The sequence below is a fragment of the Callithrix jacchus genome, chromosome 3 (assembly GCF_049354715.1).
Source record: "Callithrix jacchus isolate 240 chromosome 3, calJac240_pri, whole genome shotgun sequence".
Lineage (NCBI taxonomy): Eukaryota > Metazoa > Chordata > Mammalia > Primates > Cebidae > Callithrix > Callithrix jacchus.
The window spans coordinates 192309876-192324425 of NC_133504.1; the positions used below are offsets into that span (position 1 = coordinate 192309876).

The 14550-nt window shown below is 58.7% G+C and overlaps 1 protein-coding gene across 8 annotated transcripts in view; it reads left to right on the top strand.

Moving 5' to 3' along the window:
* Window positions 1-14550, top strand: part of GAK (cyclin G associated kinase) — a 103555-nt gene that overhangs the window by 37528 nt on the left and 51477 nt on the right. For 6 of the 8 annotated variants that reach the window (XM_078367749.1, XM_078367751.1, XM_054253568.2 and 3 more), the window contains exons 6-11: window positions 77-202; window positions 3849-3938; window positions 5714-5849; window positions 6215-6327; window positions 11027-11117; window positions 13155-13278. In XM_078367749.1, coding sequence (XP_078223875.1) covers window positions 77-202; window positions 3849-3938; window positions 5714-5849; window positions 6215-6327; window positions 11027-11117; window positions 13155-13278 — 680 coding nt within the window. The remainder of the gene's footprint in view (window positions 1-76; window positions 203-3848; window positions 3939-5713; window positions 5850-6214; window positions 6328-11026; window positions 11118-13154; window positions 13279-14550) is intronic. The other 2 variants (XM_078367752.1, XM_078367748.1) reach the window with 1 other exon arrangement.

Here is a 14550-nt window from a genome sequence, read left to right on the forward strand (position 1 = left end):
CTCACACCCGTTCGTTTTTCCCTGAAGTGTCTCTGTCCACATCAGGTTCACAGGCTTGTCTTCTGGAATTTTACAGGTTGAGAATTTGTTAGTTAGTAACCAAGGGACCATCAAGCTGTGTGACTTTGGCAGCGCCACGACCATCTCTCACTACCCTGACTACAGCTGGAGTGCGCAGAGGCGAGCCCTGGTGGAGGAAGAGGTGAGCTGAGCAGGGCCTGTGCTGGGGGAAGCCGGCCCTCTCTGTGTTCCTCGCCCTGAGTGCTGTATTCCCTGCTGGGTGGGCTGAGCAGGGCCTGTGCTGGGGAAGCCGGCCCTCCCTGGGGTCTGCACCCTGAGCACTCTGCTTGCTGCCGTGGTGTTTTGAGTGGGGACCTGCAGCCATCCTGGAGCCAGAACCTCAGCAGCATCCCCCACGCCTACATCGGAGTCCTGGTCAGGTGCCGCATCGTGAAAAGTGGAACACCGCATTTCACCTTTGTCCCCCAAGGCCGACATTCTGAAACGTGGAACACTGCATTTCACCTCTATCCCCTAAGGCTGACATCCACGCCCGGTCAGCTGCCATGCCCTGAAACGTGGAACACCGCGTTTCACATCCGTCCCCCAGGCCAACATCCGAGTCCCGGTCAGGTGCCGCATCCTGAAACGTGGAACACCGAATTTCGCCTCTGTCCCCCCAGGCCAACATCCTGAAACGTGGAACACCACATTTCACCACCATCCCCCTAGGCTGACACCCTGAAATGTGGACGTGGAACACCGCATTTCACATCCATCCCCCAAGGCTGACATCCTGAAACGTGGAACACCGCATTTCACATCCATCCCCCAGGCTGACATCCTGAAATGTGGACGTGGAACACCGCATTTCACATCCGTCCCCCAAGGCTGACTTCCTGAAATGTGGACGTGGAACACCGCATTTCACATCTGTCCCCCAAGGCTGACATCCTGAAATGTGGAACACCGCACTTCACCTCCGTCCCCCTAGGCTGACATCCTGAAACGTGGAACACCGCATTTCACCTCCGTCCCCCTAGGCTGACATCCTGAAATGTGGACGTGGAGCACCGCATTTCACCTCCGTCCCCCTAGGCTGACATCCTGAAACGTGGAACACTGCATTTCACCTCCGTCCCCCTAGGCTGACATCTTGAAACGTGGAACACCGCATTTCACATCCGTCCCCCCAGGCTGACATCCTGAAATGTGGACGTGGAACACCGCATTTCACCTCCGTCCCCCTAGGCTGACATCCTGAAATGTGGAACACCGCATTTCACATCCGTCCCCCTAGGCTGACATCCTGAAACGTGGAACACCGCATTTCACATCCGTCCCCCTAGGCTGACATCCTGAAACGTGGAACACCGCATTTCACATCCGTCCCCCTAGGCTGACATCCTGAAACGTGGAACACCGCATTTCACCTCCGTCCCCCTAGGCTGACATCCTGAAACGTGGAACACCGCATTTCACCTCCGTCCCCCTAGGCTGACATCCTGAAACGTGGAACACCGCATTTCACCTCTGTCCCCCTAGGCTGACATCCTGAAACGTGGAACACCGCATTTCACCTCTGTCCCCCCAGGCTGACATCCTGAAATGTGGACGTGGAACACCGCATTTCACCTCCGTCCCCCTAGGCTGACATCCTGAAACGTGGAACACCGCATTTCACCTCTGTCCCCCCAGGCTGACATCCTGAAATGTGGACGTGGAACACCGCATTTCACCTCCGTCCCCCTAGGCTGACATCCTGAAACGTGGAACACCGCATTTCACCTCCATCCCCCTAGGCTGACATCCTGAAACGTGGAACACCGCATTTCACCTCCGTCCCCCTAGGCTGACAACCTGAGACGTGGAACACCGCATTTCACCTCCGTCCCCCTAGGCTGACATCCTGAAACGTGGAACACCCCATTTCACATCCGTCCCCCTAGGCTGACATCCTGAAACGTGGAACACCACATTTCACATCCGTCCCCCAGGTCGACATCCTGAAACGTGGAACACCGCATTTCACCTCCGTCCTCCTCCCAAACCCGCCTCTGAATGTTGCAGGGCTATTTTTTCTGGGATTTTTTGATAGTGGTAAGATGTGCATAACAGTGTTTTATCAGTGTGGCCATTGTAAATGGGTGGCTCAGTGGCAGAAACACATCTGCAGAGTTGTTCACCATCAATCTCCAGAACTCTCTTATCTTTTAAAACACAAAATGGCTAACTTTCTTATAAAATCACTTAGCACTGTATCTGCATGAGAGACTGGGTGGCGTGTCCTCTGGGCATGAACAGATGCATCCTGTGGCAGCCTGGATGGGTCCTCGCACCCCTGAGGGACAGACTCAGACCAAAAGGAGGCAGGCACCCAGCAGAGCTGCCTTTGGCGCTGGCTGCTGGGCAGGGGTTTCCGGGATGGGCAGCAGTACAGGCTGTGGGACCCAGGTGCTGCTGGGGTCAGGGACATCCTTTCCGCAGTCTCCCCAGGCTACTCAATTGCAACCTCTGCATTTGTCTGCAGGTAACTTGCACTGTATAAGAAATGCACATAACTTGTACAAAACATGCAGAACAGAAAATAATGAGGAATGGTGGGGGCAGGGAGCGTCTGAGGACGGAGGCCAGGAGCCCCCCAGGCCCTCTGAGCCCACATGCTGTGCACAGTACACGGTGCTCACACCCACACAGCACACACTGTCCTCAGGGCAGAGCCATGGGCCTTGCACCTGCAGTTCTAGCACGACCATGGGGCCACGGTCCCTCCTCAGTGAGGGCCTGGCCAGCATCCGCACAGCCCACAGACCCAGGACCACCTGCCCTGGCACCGAGGAGACGGACCCTACAAGGTCCAGGGCTCGCCTGGAGCCTTCTCCCCCGACCTGCCACCGAGGCTGAGGACAGGCTGTTGAGGGTTGCCCACAGAAGTCTTGGGGTTCATTTCCTCCTCCGTCGTGGTTCCGTTACTCACGTGAAATGCATTTGGGCTTATCTGCCTATTTATATGAACAGACTGTTGCCCTCAACTACTCTAAAAAATACAGAGAAGTGGAGCTAAGAACACAGGGTGGCCCCATCCATGTTCTCTCACAGCTCCTCCTTCCTCTGAGCCCCTCGAGTCCTTGGCACTCCTCCCAAGCTCCTTTCTCCAGAGGCGGGTGGTAGATGCGCGTCTCCTGCACACGTGACCTGCTCTCACCCTGTCTTGGAGCTGGAGGAGTTAGGTGTGCTGTCTGCACTAGGGCTTTCTTGCTCTCGGGTCTTGCATTTGTAGCTGACGGTTCCGGCCTCAGGGAGGGTGGGGTTTGTGTGTCTGCCGTACACGAGATTCACTATTCCTCACGGTTGTGCGGCCCCAGCCCCTGCCTCTCAAAGTGCCCCCACATGTTGCTGAGGCTCTCACCTATTAACCTTGAGCCAGTCAGGTGAATCTAGTGGGCGGTGTCCTCCCCCTGTGCCCGTCTTGTGCCCTGGGGCTCTGGGCACAGCCACTCTGGAGTGGGGCCCCTGTGCCAGGTGAGGTGGCACACACCCTTCTCAGCAAGCAGAATTGGTACACGGCAGGCGAAGATGTGGGTGCCTTGTGCCGTGAAGCCAGGAGGCCGTGGGAGATTGAAGGTGAATGACTCGGTCCTGCTAAGGCACGAGCTGAGTCCAAAGATGAACGGCGGAGGTGGGACTGGGCGGGCCGAGGTCATCGCGGGGCCTCAGTGTCACCCCACAGTGTGCGGGGCGGACTGCTCCCTGGTCTGCTGTGCATTTGGAAAGCCGCACGAAGTGATGCAACATAAAACGTGTTGTTTGTGGGATGTGCCTTTCCCTTAGAAATGTTGTTTTTTCAGATCACGAGGAATACGACGCCAATGTACAGGACGCCGGAAATCATAGACTTGTATTCGAACTTCCCCATCGGCGAGAAGCAGGATATCTGGGTGAGGTCTGGCGCCCCTCAGTGGTCGTTCCTGGCTCTGCAAGCCCCAACTCGGCCTGAGGCAGTGTGGACCGGGCACCTGCCACTCAGAACCGGCCTGCCTCCTTGGCGCCCGCTCCCCTCCTCTCCCTTTTCTTTTTGCTTTCCTTAAGAATCACTGTGACTACGTTTTTTTTTTTTTTTTTTTTTTTGTCATTTTTGTTTTTGTTGGAGTCAGGGTCTTCCTCTGTCACCCAGTGCACTGGTGCAACCTCCGCTCAAGCTCACTGCAACCCCCACCCCCTGGGTTCAAGGGATCCTCCCACCTCAGCCTCCCAAGTTGGGACCACAGGTGCATACTATTGTGCCCAGCTATATTTTTGTATTTTTGTTAGAAGATGTGGTCTTACCGTGTTGCCCAGGCTGGTGTCAAACTCCTGAGCTCAAGCAGTCCACGGCCTTAGCCTCCCAAAATGCTGGGATTACAGGCTTGGGCCACTGCACCCTGCCCAACCGCGACTGCTTCTAATGGGATGAACTGAGTAGCAGTCGGAGTGTCCTGTGCAGCTGGGTTGGCTTAGAGCCTGTGTGTCTGGGTCTGCCTGAGGTTTCCCTCAGCCCGTCCCTGCCTCACCCCAGCCTTGACAGGCTCAGCTCCCCTGTTCAGAGCCGGGCCAGGGTGAGGGCTAGGCCTGATGGGCAGGGTGGTCTCCTGTGTCCTCCCTTTTCCCTGCACATCTCTAAGGCCATGTCCCCGTTGACCAAGGGTGGCCACGCGTGGTGGGTGCCCTGCCCTCTGGTTCTTTGACGTCCCTTCACCCCATCATTCAGCCACCAGGTGGGGTGCTCGGTCCTCCGTAGTGTGTTTGCCTAAGAATCACAGCGTGTGGGGCTGCAGAGGGAGGCCCTCTGTCCTTTGAGGTGTGGAAGGTCATTGTTTGTGTTCTTGGCCCAACCCTGTGACTGGCCTTCTGCCCGTCCCACACGAGGACACTCCTGGCCTGCTCTTGCTCGGCCTGGGGTTCTGGTGACAATGAAATGATCACCAGTCCCTTCTCTGGGCTCACATGAAAATTGAGTGACGATAAACCGCTGACTGTTGAAGGCCAGTTCTGTGAAAACCCTGAGTGGATGGAGGCGGCGGCTTCTTGCAGCGTCTGCCCCGTGCCCTATACCCCGGTCGGAAATGTGGGGCTCGCTGTTGTCGAGGATGGGACGGGCGCCTGCCCCTCACGCAGTACACTGTGGGGTCTGTGCTGGTCCCACCGGCCCATGATCCTCAGTGCATGAGTGTGGAAACACTGGAATTGTGAAAGGAACCTTTCATCTGAAGAGCCTGGAGTCCCTTTAGCACTGTTGCCTGGACAGTTCTTTGTGATGAATAAAGGTGGAGCATCTGGGCTTCCCTGGGCCATGGGAAGCGCTGCTGCCAGCTCCACACAGCCAGGCCATGCTTGTGTCACCACCGACTGTACCCCTGGGATCCCCAAGGGAGGAGCCGCCCCTCGGCCAGTCTCCATGTCTCCAGTGCTCATCTCGTGCCCTCATACATACCCGCAGGCCCAGGGGTCACCACTGCCCTCCCCACCAGCCTCAGCATCCCCCCTGCGCTCCCCGTGGACTAGGCATCAGCCTTGCCCTCCCCACCAGCCTCAGCATCCCCCCTGTACTCCCCGTGGACTAGGCATCAGCCCTGCCCTCCCTACCAGCCTCAGCATCCCCCCTGCGCTCCCCGTGTACTAGGCATCAGCCCTGCCCTCCCCACCATCCTCAGCATCACCCCTGGTCCCCCCGCAGGCCCTGGGCTGCATCTTGTACCTGCTCTGCTTCCGGCAGCACCCTTTTGAAGATGGAGCGAAACTTCGAATAGTCAACGGGAAGTACTCAATCCCCCCGCACGACACGCAGTACACGGTCTTCCACAGCCTCATCCGTAAGTCCCGCTGGGATGCGTCCATGGGGCAAGACCCCGTAGCACAGACCTCGCCTCGCTCTGGAGGCCCGCCCAGCCTGCGGCGCTCCTCACCCCACCCATCACCGTGGTTTTGACATGTCCCTGGGGGTGGCTTCCACAGAGCTCCCCCGCTGACCACCCTGCTGGTGAATGTGCGGTGCTCTGAGTGATGGGTTTTGATCATTTTGTTTGGTTTTTCTTTTTTTTGCTGCTCCCTCCTTGTCTCTGAAGTCACTGATGTGTGTAGAGGGAGTGGCCTCTGGTGGTCTGTGACCTCTGCCAGTGCAAGGGGTGCTGGCCCTGGGGAACCGTGGGGCCGAGCACACGCTGTGCTTCTGCCACAGGCGCCATGCTGCAGGTGAACCCAGAGGAGCGGCTGTCCATCGCTGAGGTGGTGCATCAGCTGCAGGAGATCGCGGCCGCCCGCAATGTGAACCCCAAGTCTCCTATCACAGAGGTGAGCGATGTACCCATGAGTCCCACATCTCCCCCGCTTTATCTGGACCCTGCACCCTGGAGGTCCCTGCCCACTTCGTGTGGAGCCACAGCTCTTGAGGGCCCTGCGTCCCTGCAGGAGCAGGGGCCCCACCAAAGCCCAGGGCCGAGACCCGGGGACACGCTGGGGCCATCACCAAGGTCTTCACACTCTGCACACACTCCTCTGGCCTTGAGTTCTACAAGCACTTTTCTGGATTCTTCCCCTGACGGGGTGGTGTGAGTTGCTCCTGCGTCTGTGTTTCTGGGGCCCCATCTCCAGGCCAGCTCAGCTGGCCCTCAGCTCCGGGCCTCCTGGGGTGGCATGAGTCACCACTGCGTCTGTTTCTGGGGCCCCATCTCCAGGCCAGCTCAGTTGGCCCTCAGCTCCAGGCCTCCTGGTTGCAGTCATCTCAGGGCTGTGCCTGGCCAGGATCCTTTCCTGGGCACCTGTGGCTGCCGGCAGCATCAGGGCCTGCGGGCTGGGAGACAGGCCAGCAGGGCTGCGTGCTTTGTGTAAGTATGAGGCCTGGGAGGCAGCAGCACATGTCCAGAAGATGCTCTCAGGGTCTTTTCTGACCTAGCCGTGGACAGAGAGTACCGTCTCCATCACCAGACCCTCGAGGCAGAGCAGATGCGCCACCCGGCCCTCATGGGGAGTAGGCAGGCCCCCGGGCATCCCAGCTCAGGGACTAGGTCAGGTCACGCAGGGCCCTGCTGCGGCCCTCAGAGGGGTCTGTGTCCAAGGACCCAGGACTCTTGGCTCCTGCGTTTTGTCCCCTTTTCAGCCATTGCAGTGGCCCAGGCAGTGGGTGTGGAGCACAGGGAGGGAAGGTCACAGTTACTGCCTGAGTCCCTGTCTGAGGATGGGAGCCTGTGGGAAAAGCATGGTCTGGGCTGAGTGAAGGGTTTGCAGTTTCTGGTGGGGAGGAAAGTCCAGGCTGAGTGGAGGGTTTGCAGTTCCTGTAGGATAAGGATGGGCTGGGCTGAGTGGAAGGTTTGCAGTTCCTGTGTGGGGAGGACGGTCTGGGCTGAGTGGAGGGTTTGCAGTTCCTGTAGGATAAGGATGGGCTGGGCTGAGCGGAAGGTTTGCAGTTCCTGTGGGATAAGGACGGTCTGGGCTGAGTGGAGGGTTTGCAGTTCCTGTGGGATAAGGACAGTCTGGGCTGAGTGGACGGTTTGCAGTTCCTGTGGGATAAGGACGGTCTGGGCTGAGTGGAGGGTTTGCAGTTCCTGTGGGATAAGGACAGTCTGGGCTGAGTGGAGGGTTTGCAGTTCCTGTGGGATAAGGACGGTCTGGGCTGAGTGGAGGGTTTGCAGTTCCTGTGTGGGGAGGACGGTCTGGGCTGAGTGGAGGGTTTGCAGTTCCTGTGGGATAAGGACGGTCTGGGCTGAGTGGAGGGTTTGCAGTTCCTGTGGGATAAGGACGGTCTGGGCTGAGTGGAGGGTTTGCAGTTCCTGTGGGATAAGGACGGTCTGGGCTGAGTGGAGGGTTTGCAGTTCCTGTGGGATAAGGACGGTCTGGGCTGAGTGGAGGGTTTGCAGTTCCTGTGGGATAAGGATGGTCTGGGCTGAGTGGAGGGTTTGCAGTTCCTGTGGAGGAAGGACGATCTGGGCTGAGTGGAGGGTTTGCAGTTCCTGTGGGATAAGGACGATCTGGGCTGAGTGGAGGGTTTGCAGTTCCTGTGTAGGGAGGACCGTCTGGGCTGAGTGAAGGGTTTGCAGTTCCTGTGGGATAAGGACGGTCTGGGCTGAGTGGAGGGTTTGCAGTTCCTGTGGAGGAAGGACAATCTGGGCTGAGTGGAGGGTTTGCAGTTCCTGTGTAGGGAGGACCGTCTGGGCTGAGTGAAGGGTTTGCAGTTCCTGTGGGATAAGGACGGTCTGGGCTGAGTGGAGGGTTTGCAGTTCCTGTGGAGGAAGGACAGTCTGGGCTGAGTGGAGGGTTTGCAGTTCCTGTGTAGGGAGGACCGTCTGGGCTGAGTGAAGGGTTTGCAGTTCCTGTGGGATAAGGACGGTCTGGGCTGAGTGGAGGGTTTGCAGTTCCTGTGGGATAAGGACGGTCTGGGCTGAGTGGAGGGTTTGCAGTTCCTGTGGAGGAAGGACAGTCTGGGCTGAGTGGAGGGTTTGCAGTTCCTGTGTAGGGAGGACCGTCTGGGCTGAGTGAAGGGTTTGCAGTTCCTGTGGGATAAGGACGGTCTGGGCTGAGTGGAGGGTTTGCAGTTCCTGTGGAGGAAGGACAGTCTGGGCTGAGTGGAGGGTTTGCAGTTCCTGTGTGGGGAGGACGGTCTGGGCTGAGTGGAGGGTTTGCAGTTCCTGTGGGATAAGGACGGTCTGGGCTGAGTGGAGGGTTTGCAGTTCCTGTGGGATAAGGACGGTCTGGGCTGAGTGGAGGGTTTGCAGTTCCTGTGGGATAAGGATGGTCTGGGCTGAGTGGAGGGTTTGCAGTTCCTGTGGAGGAAGGACGATCTGGGCTGAGTGGAGGGTTTGCAGTTCCTGTGGGATAAGGACGATCTGGGCTGAGTGGAGGGTTTGCAGTTCCTGTGTAGGGAGGACCGTCTGGGCTGAGTGAAGGGTTTGCAGTTCCTGTGGGATAAGGACGGTCTGGGCTGAGTGGAGGGTTTGCAGTTCCTGTGGAGGAAGGACAATCTGGGCTGAGTGGAGGGTTTGCAGTTCCTGTGTAGGGAGGACCGTCTGGGCTGAGTGAAGGGTTTGCAGTTCCTGTGGGATAAGGACGGTCTGGGCTGAGTGGAGGGTTTGCAGTTCCTGTGGAGGAAGGACAGTCTGGGCTGAGTGGAGGGTTTGCAGTTCCTGTGTAGGGAGGACCGTCTGGGCTGAGTGAAGGGTTTGCAGTTCCTGTGGGATAAGGACGGTCTGGGCTGAGTGGAGGGTTTGCAGTTCCTGTGGGATAAGGACGGTCTGGGCTGAGTGGAGGGTTTGCAGTTCCTGTGGAGGAAGGACAGTCTGGGCTGAGTGGAGGGTTTGCAGTTCCTGTGTAGGGAGGACCGTCTGGGCTGAGTGAAGGGTTTGCAGTTCCTGTGGGATAAGGACGGTCTGGGCTGAGTGGAGGGTTTGCAGTTCCTGTGGAGGAAGGACAGTCTGGGCTGAGTGGAGGGTTTGCAGTTCCTGTGTAGGGAGGACCGTCTGGGCTGAGTGAAGGGTTTGCAGTTCCTGTGGGATAAGGACGGTCTGGGCTGAGTGGAGGGTTTGCAGTTCCTGTGGGATAAGGACGGTCTGGGCTGAGTGGAGGGTTTGCAGTTCCTGTGGGATAAGGACGGTCTGGGCTGAGTGGAGAGTTTGCAGTTCCTGTGGGATAAGGACGGTCTGGGCTGAGTGGAGGGTTTGCAGTTCCTGTGGGATAAGGACGGTCTGGGCTGAGTGGAGAGTTTGCAGTTCCTGTGGAGGAAGGATGGTCTGGGCTGAGTGGAGGGTTTGCAGTTCCTGTGTGGGGAGGACCGTCTGGGCTGAGTGGAGGGTTTGCAGTTCCTGTGGGGGCTGCATGGGGGTGGAGGCCTTGGAGCAAGGGAGCCCCAGGATGCCAGGCACAGGTGGGGAGAGGCTGTGGTTCCTCTGTCTGGTGGCCATCGTGGTGAGTGCACCAGCGGAGGGAGGGACACCCGATGCTGGATATGGGGAGCATTTTGAGGTGTGGGGCGCTCTGAGGTGGGAGAGTTGGTGTCGCTGGTGACCTCTCAGCAGCTTCCCTGGGGCCAGTCAGAGAGCAGCAGATGGAAAGCACTCCTGGGCGGCCTTGCTCTTCAGCAGGGCAGCCTGGGCCTGGCGTCCTCCTGCCTCGGTGGCTCTACGGAAAATGCCTGTCGACTCCCCGGAGGTCATGGACGACAGTGGGCTGGCAGGGAGGTGCGGGCCTCACGCTTCTTCTGGCAGGCTGGAGCAGTTCTCTGTGGGGCAGGAGGAGGTGCCGCTGGGCTGATGGGCAGACAGGCCACTAGTGATGGGGCCCTCAGGGACAAACATAAGACCCCTGCTCAGGCCCCAAGAAAACAGTCCATGATGGGGCTGAGCTTACAGTGAGATGAAAATACTGTCCCCGGGAGGCAGTGAGCCCCACGGGGTGGCCTTCAGAACCCAGAACCTGAAGTGATGGAACGTCCCAGGACAGACAGGCCACGTGTCTGCCTAAGATGGTGCGGGTTAGGAGGCAGAGGCTGCAGTGAGCTGAGATTGTGCCACTTCACTCCAGCCTGGGTGACAGAACGAGACTCCGTCTCCAAAAAAGAAAAAATGATGGTTGTACAGACTGGGAAGAAGCAGAGGATGAAGAGGAACAATGTGCAGCCCAAGAATCTTGAAAGCTGGGCTGGAGCGCTGGGTGGCCGTGGCGCCTCCGTATGAGGCCAACCCCACTTCCTCCAAATGCCCGACCCCCAGCTGCCCCGAGTGAGGCCGACCCCACTTCCTCCAAATGCCCGACCCCCAGCGGCCCTGAGTGAGGCCGACCTCGCTTCCTCCAAATGACTGAGTGTCCACTCCCCGAGTGCGTGTGTGGTTTTGTTTCTGGAGCTCCAGCCGAGGCTTTGGCCTGTGGGCAGTGCCTCCCTTGCACTGTGTTGTAGGTGGGCAGAAGATGGGCTCTAAGGGTGCCCGTGCTGTGCCTCTCCACCATGTGGGCAGGCGTGAGATGTCGGTTTAGAGCCCTGACCTCTGCGTTTTCATTGTCACAGCTCCTGGAGCAGAATGGAGGCTACGGGAGCGCCGCACTGTCCCGGGGGCCACCCCCTCCCGTGGGCCCCGCAGGCAGTGGCTACGGTGGAGGTGAGTGCCCTGTCCTGCGCCCGCCACCCATCCCTGGCTTCTGCTGCTACCCAGGCACCTGCGGGACATCAGGGCGGAGGCCAAGGGCCTTCCCTCCTGGGGCCTCCTCTCACGGTTGGAGTCCCTGGGCCCACCTTCGGGTTCCATGGTTCACTGGGGCTCACAGGACTCAGCAAAGCTGGTGTCTCAGTGCCGGTCAGAAGGGGGATAGGAGTCAGACTCCAGCTAGCCCAGGGAAAAGGCCTCACTCAGGGGTTCTGTACAGCAGCGCCTGTTGGGAAGGCAGCCTGCACCATGGCTGAGGAGACAGCAGCGTTTATCACATCGTAGTGTCTGGCACAGCCCAAGGCCCCAGGGAAACACACCTCTTTTGGGGAGTGAGAGGGCACCCCAGGTTCCTTCCCAGGAGCTGGGGACGAAGGGCCAGGCCTGCTGCGGGCAAGATGAACCCTTTACTGCAGCAGTGACCCTGAGGCCGGGGTGCAGGAACCGCATTGCACAGCCGAGGGTGGTCGGGGAGACAGTTCTACTGGTGTGAGGTGGTTCCTTCCGCTTCGTGAGGAACAGACGCCTGTGATGGGCCTGGGTGTCCCTGGAGGGCCCTCAGCCGGTGAGGGGTGGAGCCGGCCCTGGGAGACAGACGCTGCATGCCCTTGGCACTCTGTGCTGGCCCTGGGAGTGCTCCGTAAGGTTCCAGGGGGAGCCACTGAGGGCATGGTCCCGACAGGCAGTGGCTAAGTGTGTAGCTCTACATGGCCCTGACCCCTCCCAACCTCACCCCACATCCCTGCTGACGTGTGGGAGGGCTCGCCTGGGTCCTTCAGCTCTGCCTCCCAGGGAGGGACTCAGCCCCATGTTTGGGGCACCCAGGCCACACAGTGGGTCCTGCAGGCGCAGCTGGCTGGGTCTCTGCTGGCTGGAGGGAGGGTGAGTCCTCGAGTGCCGGGTTCTGTGGGGCCTCCGTCTGCTTCATGCTGCCTGGGCCTCTGCCTCCTGTCTGCGAGAGGGATGTTGGTCAGGTGGGGTCCTCTGTCTCCTGTCTGCAAGAGGGTTGTTGGTCGGGTGGGGTCCTCTGTGTCCTGTCTGTGAGAGGGACGTTGGTCAGGTGGGGTCCTCTGTCTCCTGTCTGCGAGAGGGACATTGGTAAGGTGGGGTTTTTTGTTTGTTTCTTTTTGAGATGGAGTCTCACTCTACCACCAGGCTGGAGTGCAGTGGCGCAGTCTTGGCTCACTACAGCCTCCACCTCCTGGGTTCAAGTGTTTCTCCTGCCTCAGCCTTCCAAGTAGCTGGGATTACAGGCCTGCACCACCACGCCTGGCTAATTTTGTATTTTTAGTAGAGAAAGGGTTTCACCATTTGGCCAGGATGGTCTTGATCTCTTGACCTCATGATCTGCCTGCCTCAGCCTCCCAAAGTGCTGGGATTGCAGGTGTGAGCCACCGTGCCTGGCCTGTTTTTTCTTTGTTTTTTATTGTTGTTTTTTAAGATGGAGTTTTGGTCTGTCGTCCAGGCTGGAGTGCAGTGGTACGATCTCAGCTCACTGCGACCTCCAACTCCATGGTTCAAGCAATTCTGCCTCGGCCTCCCAAGTAGCTAAGATTACAGGTGCGCGCCACCACGCCCAGCTACTTTTGTATATTTAGTAGAGACAGGGTTTCACTTTTTTTTTTTTAACACTGACTCATGCCACCAAAGCCGCCTGTGAAGACCTCACTCCCAGGACCCTCCAGCTCAGGGGCTGCCACCCTGTGTTCCTGTCTATGGTGGTGGTGACTTGAAGCTGTGGCGGTGAGGCTGGCCTGTCCTGGCAGACAGATTTCCAGCCCAAGCTGTGCTGAGGCAGCCACATAGCCCTCCGCACCCAGATTGGCCACTTCGTGGGTCTCTGGAAAGGCTGAGGGGTCAGATCTGCCAGTGCTGCAGCCTGGCTTGCTGTTGGGGGTGTGTGGGTTGGGGGCTTGGCCATGCCACCTGGCATCGTGCACATGGGGAGGTGGGACAGAGCACCTGTGGCCCGCTGAGACTATCTCCCTGCAGGCCTGGCCCTGGCGGAGTATGACCAGCCCTATGGCGGCTTCCTGGACATTCTGCGGGGTGGGACGGAGCGGCTTTTCACCAACCTCAGGGACACCTCGTCCAAGGTCATACAGTCTGTTGCCAAGTAAGTGTGAGGCCCCAGGGCCCTGGACCTGCTGTGCTCGTTCCAGGCTCAGTCCCCGTTCTCGCTCCCCATCTGCGGTGGAACAGCTGGCCATCAGGCTCCACAGGAGCCCCCGAGGCATGGGACAGCATCACCCCCTTCTCCCAGGGAGTCGGAATGGGCCCAGCACCCCGAGCCAGGCAGCTCTCTTTCCTTTGACCCCTGTGGGGCAGGGCCCTGCTGTGGAGACCCCTGGGTCCACCCTCCACTTGCTGTGATGGCGCCGCTCACACTGGGTGCTCCTGGGCTGCTCCTGGGACTGTTTGCTGCAAATTGGGTGAAACAGCTGTGGTGATGCCTAACTGAGGCAGTCCCCTGAGTTAAAGCCCTCGTGACTCAGACTTGGGCCAAGTGGGTGGGTCTGAGCGTGTGGTGGGAGGAAGTCTTCCTCTGGGTGGGCGGGCCATCGGAGGGCATGTCTCTGTGGGGGTGGCCCTGGCCCCCGACATCGGCCCACAGGCCTGGCAGCCTCTGCTCACAGCACACTAGAAGTGTTCCAGAGTGCAGCCCCTCTGTCGTGGAGTCTGTGTGCTGCCTTTTCTGGAGGAGCTGGATGCCCAGGAGCACACTGGCTGCTCGTCTGTCCCTGCGGATGCACCAGCTCAAGGGCATCCGCTGTGTCAGGAACCAACCTTGGAGCTGGGCTGCGTTGGCGCCTGTCACACAGGAGCCACATGCAGCCGTCATGGGCACTGCATTCTTTCCAGCCGGCAACACCTTCTGCCATGTTCCTTTGTTCTTTCCTTTGTGCTGTGGTGATCACTGTTTTGTGTCCTCAGCACCAGGTAGACGTGTGCACTTGTGCCGGCATGTGGCCCAGCATCTTTGCACGTGTGATATTGGGTGCATGTGTGCCTGTGTGTAAGCATATGTCTGTGACCGTGTGAGGACATGGGCATTATGAACATGCATGTGTGTGAATACTTGTGTGTGTGTACAGATGACATGGGCATGTGTGTGAGTGCTGGTGCTTGAGTGCTCATGTGAGCTGTGAGACTGTATTGAGTGCACATGTGCATTCGTGTGTACAAGCATGTGCATGTGAGCATGTGTGCATATGTGAGCTGTGTGCATGTGTACGAGTGCCTGTGATCCATGCACATGTCGGTGTGTGTAGGAGTGCCTGTGTGTCTGTGAACTGTGAGCTGTGTGCACGTGTCAGCATGTGTACCAGTGCCTGTGAGCTGTGTGCACGTGTCAGCATGTGTACCAGTGCCTGTGTGAGCTGTGTGC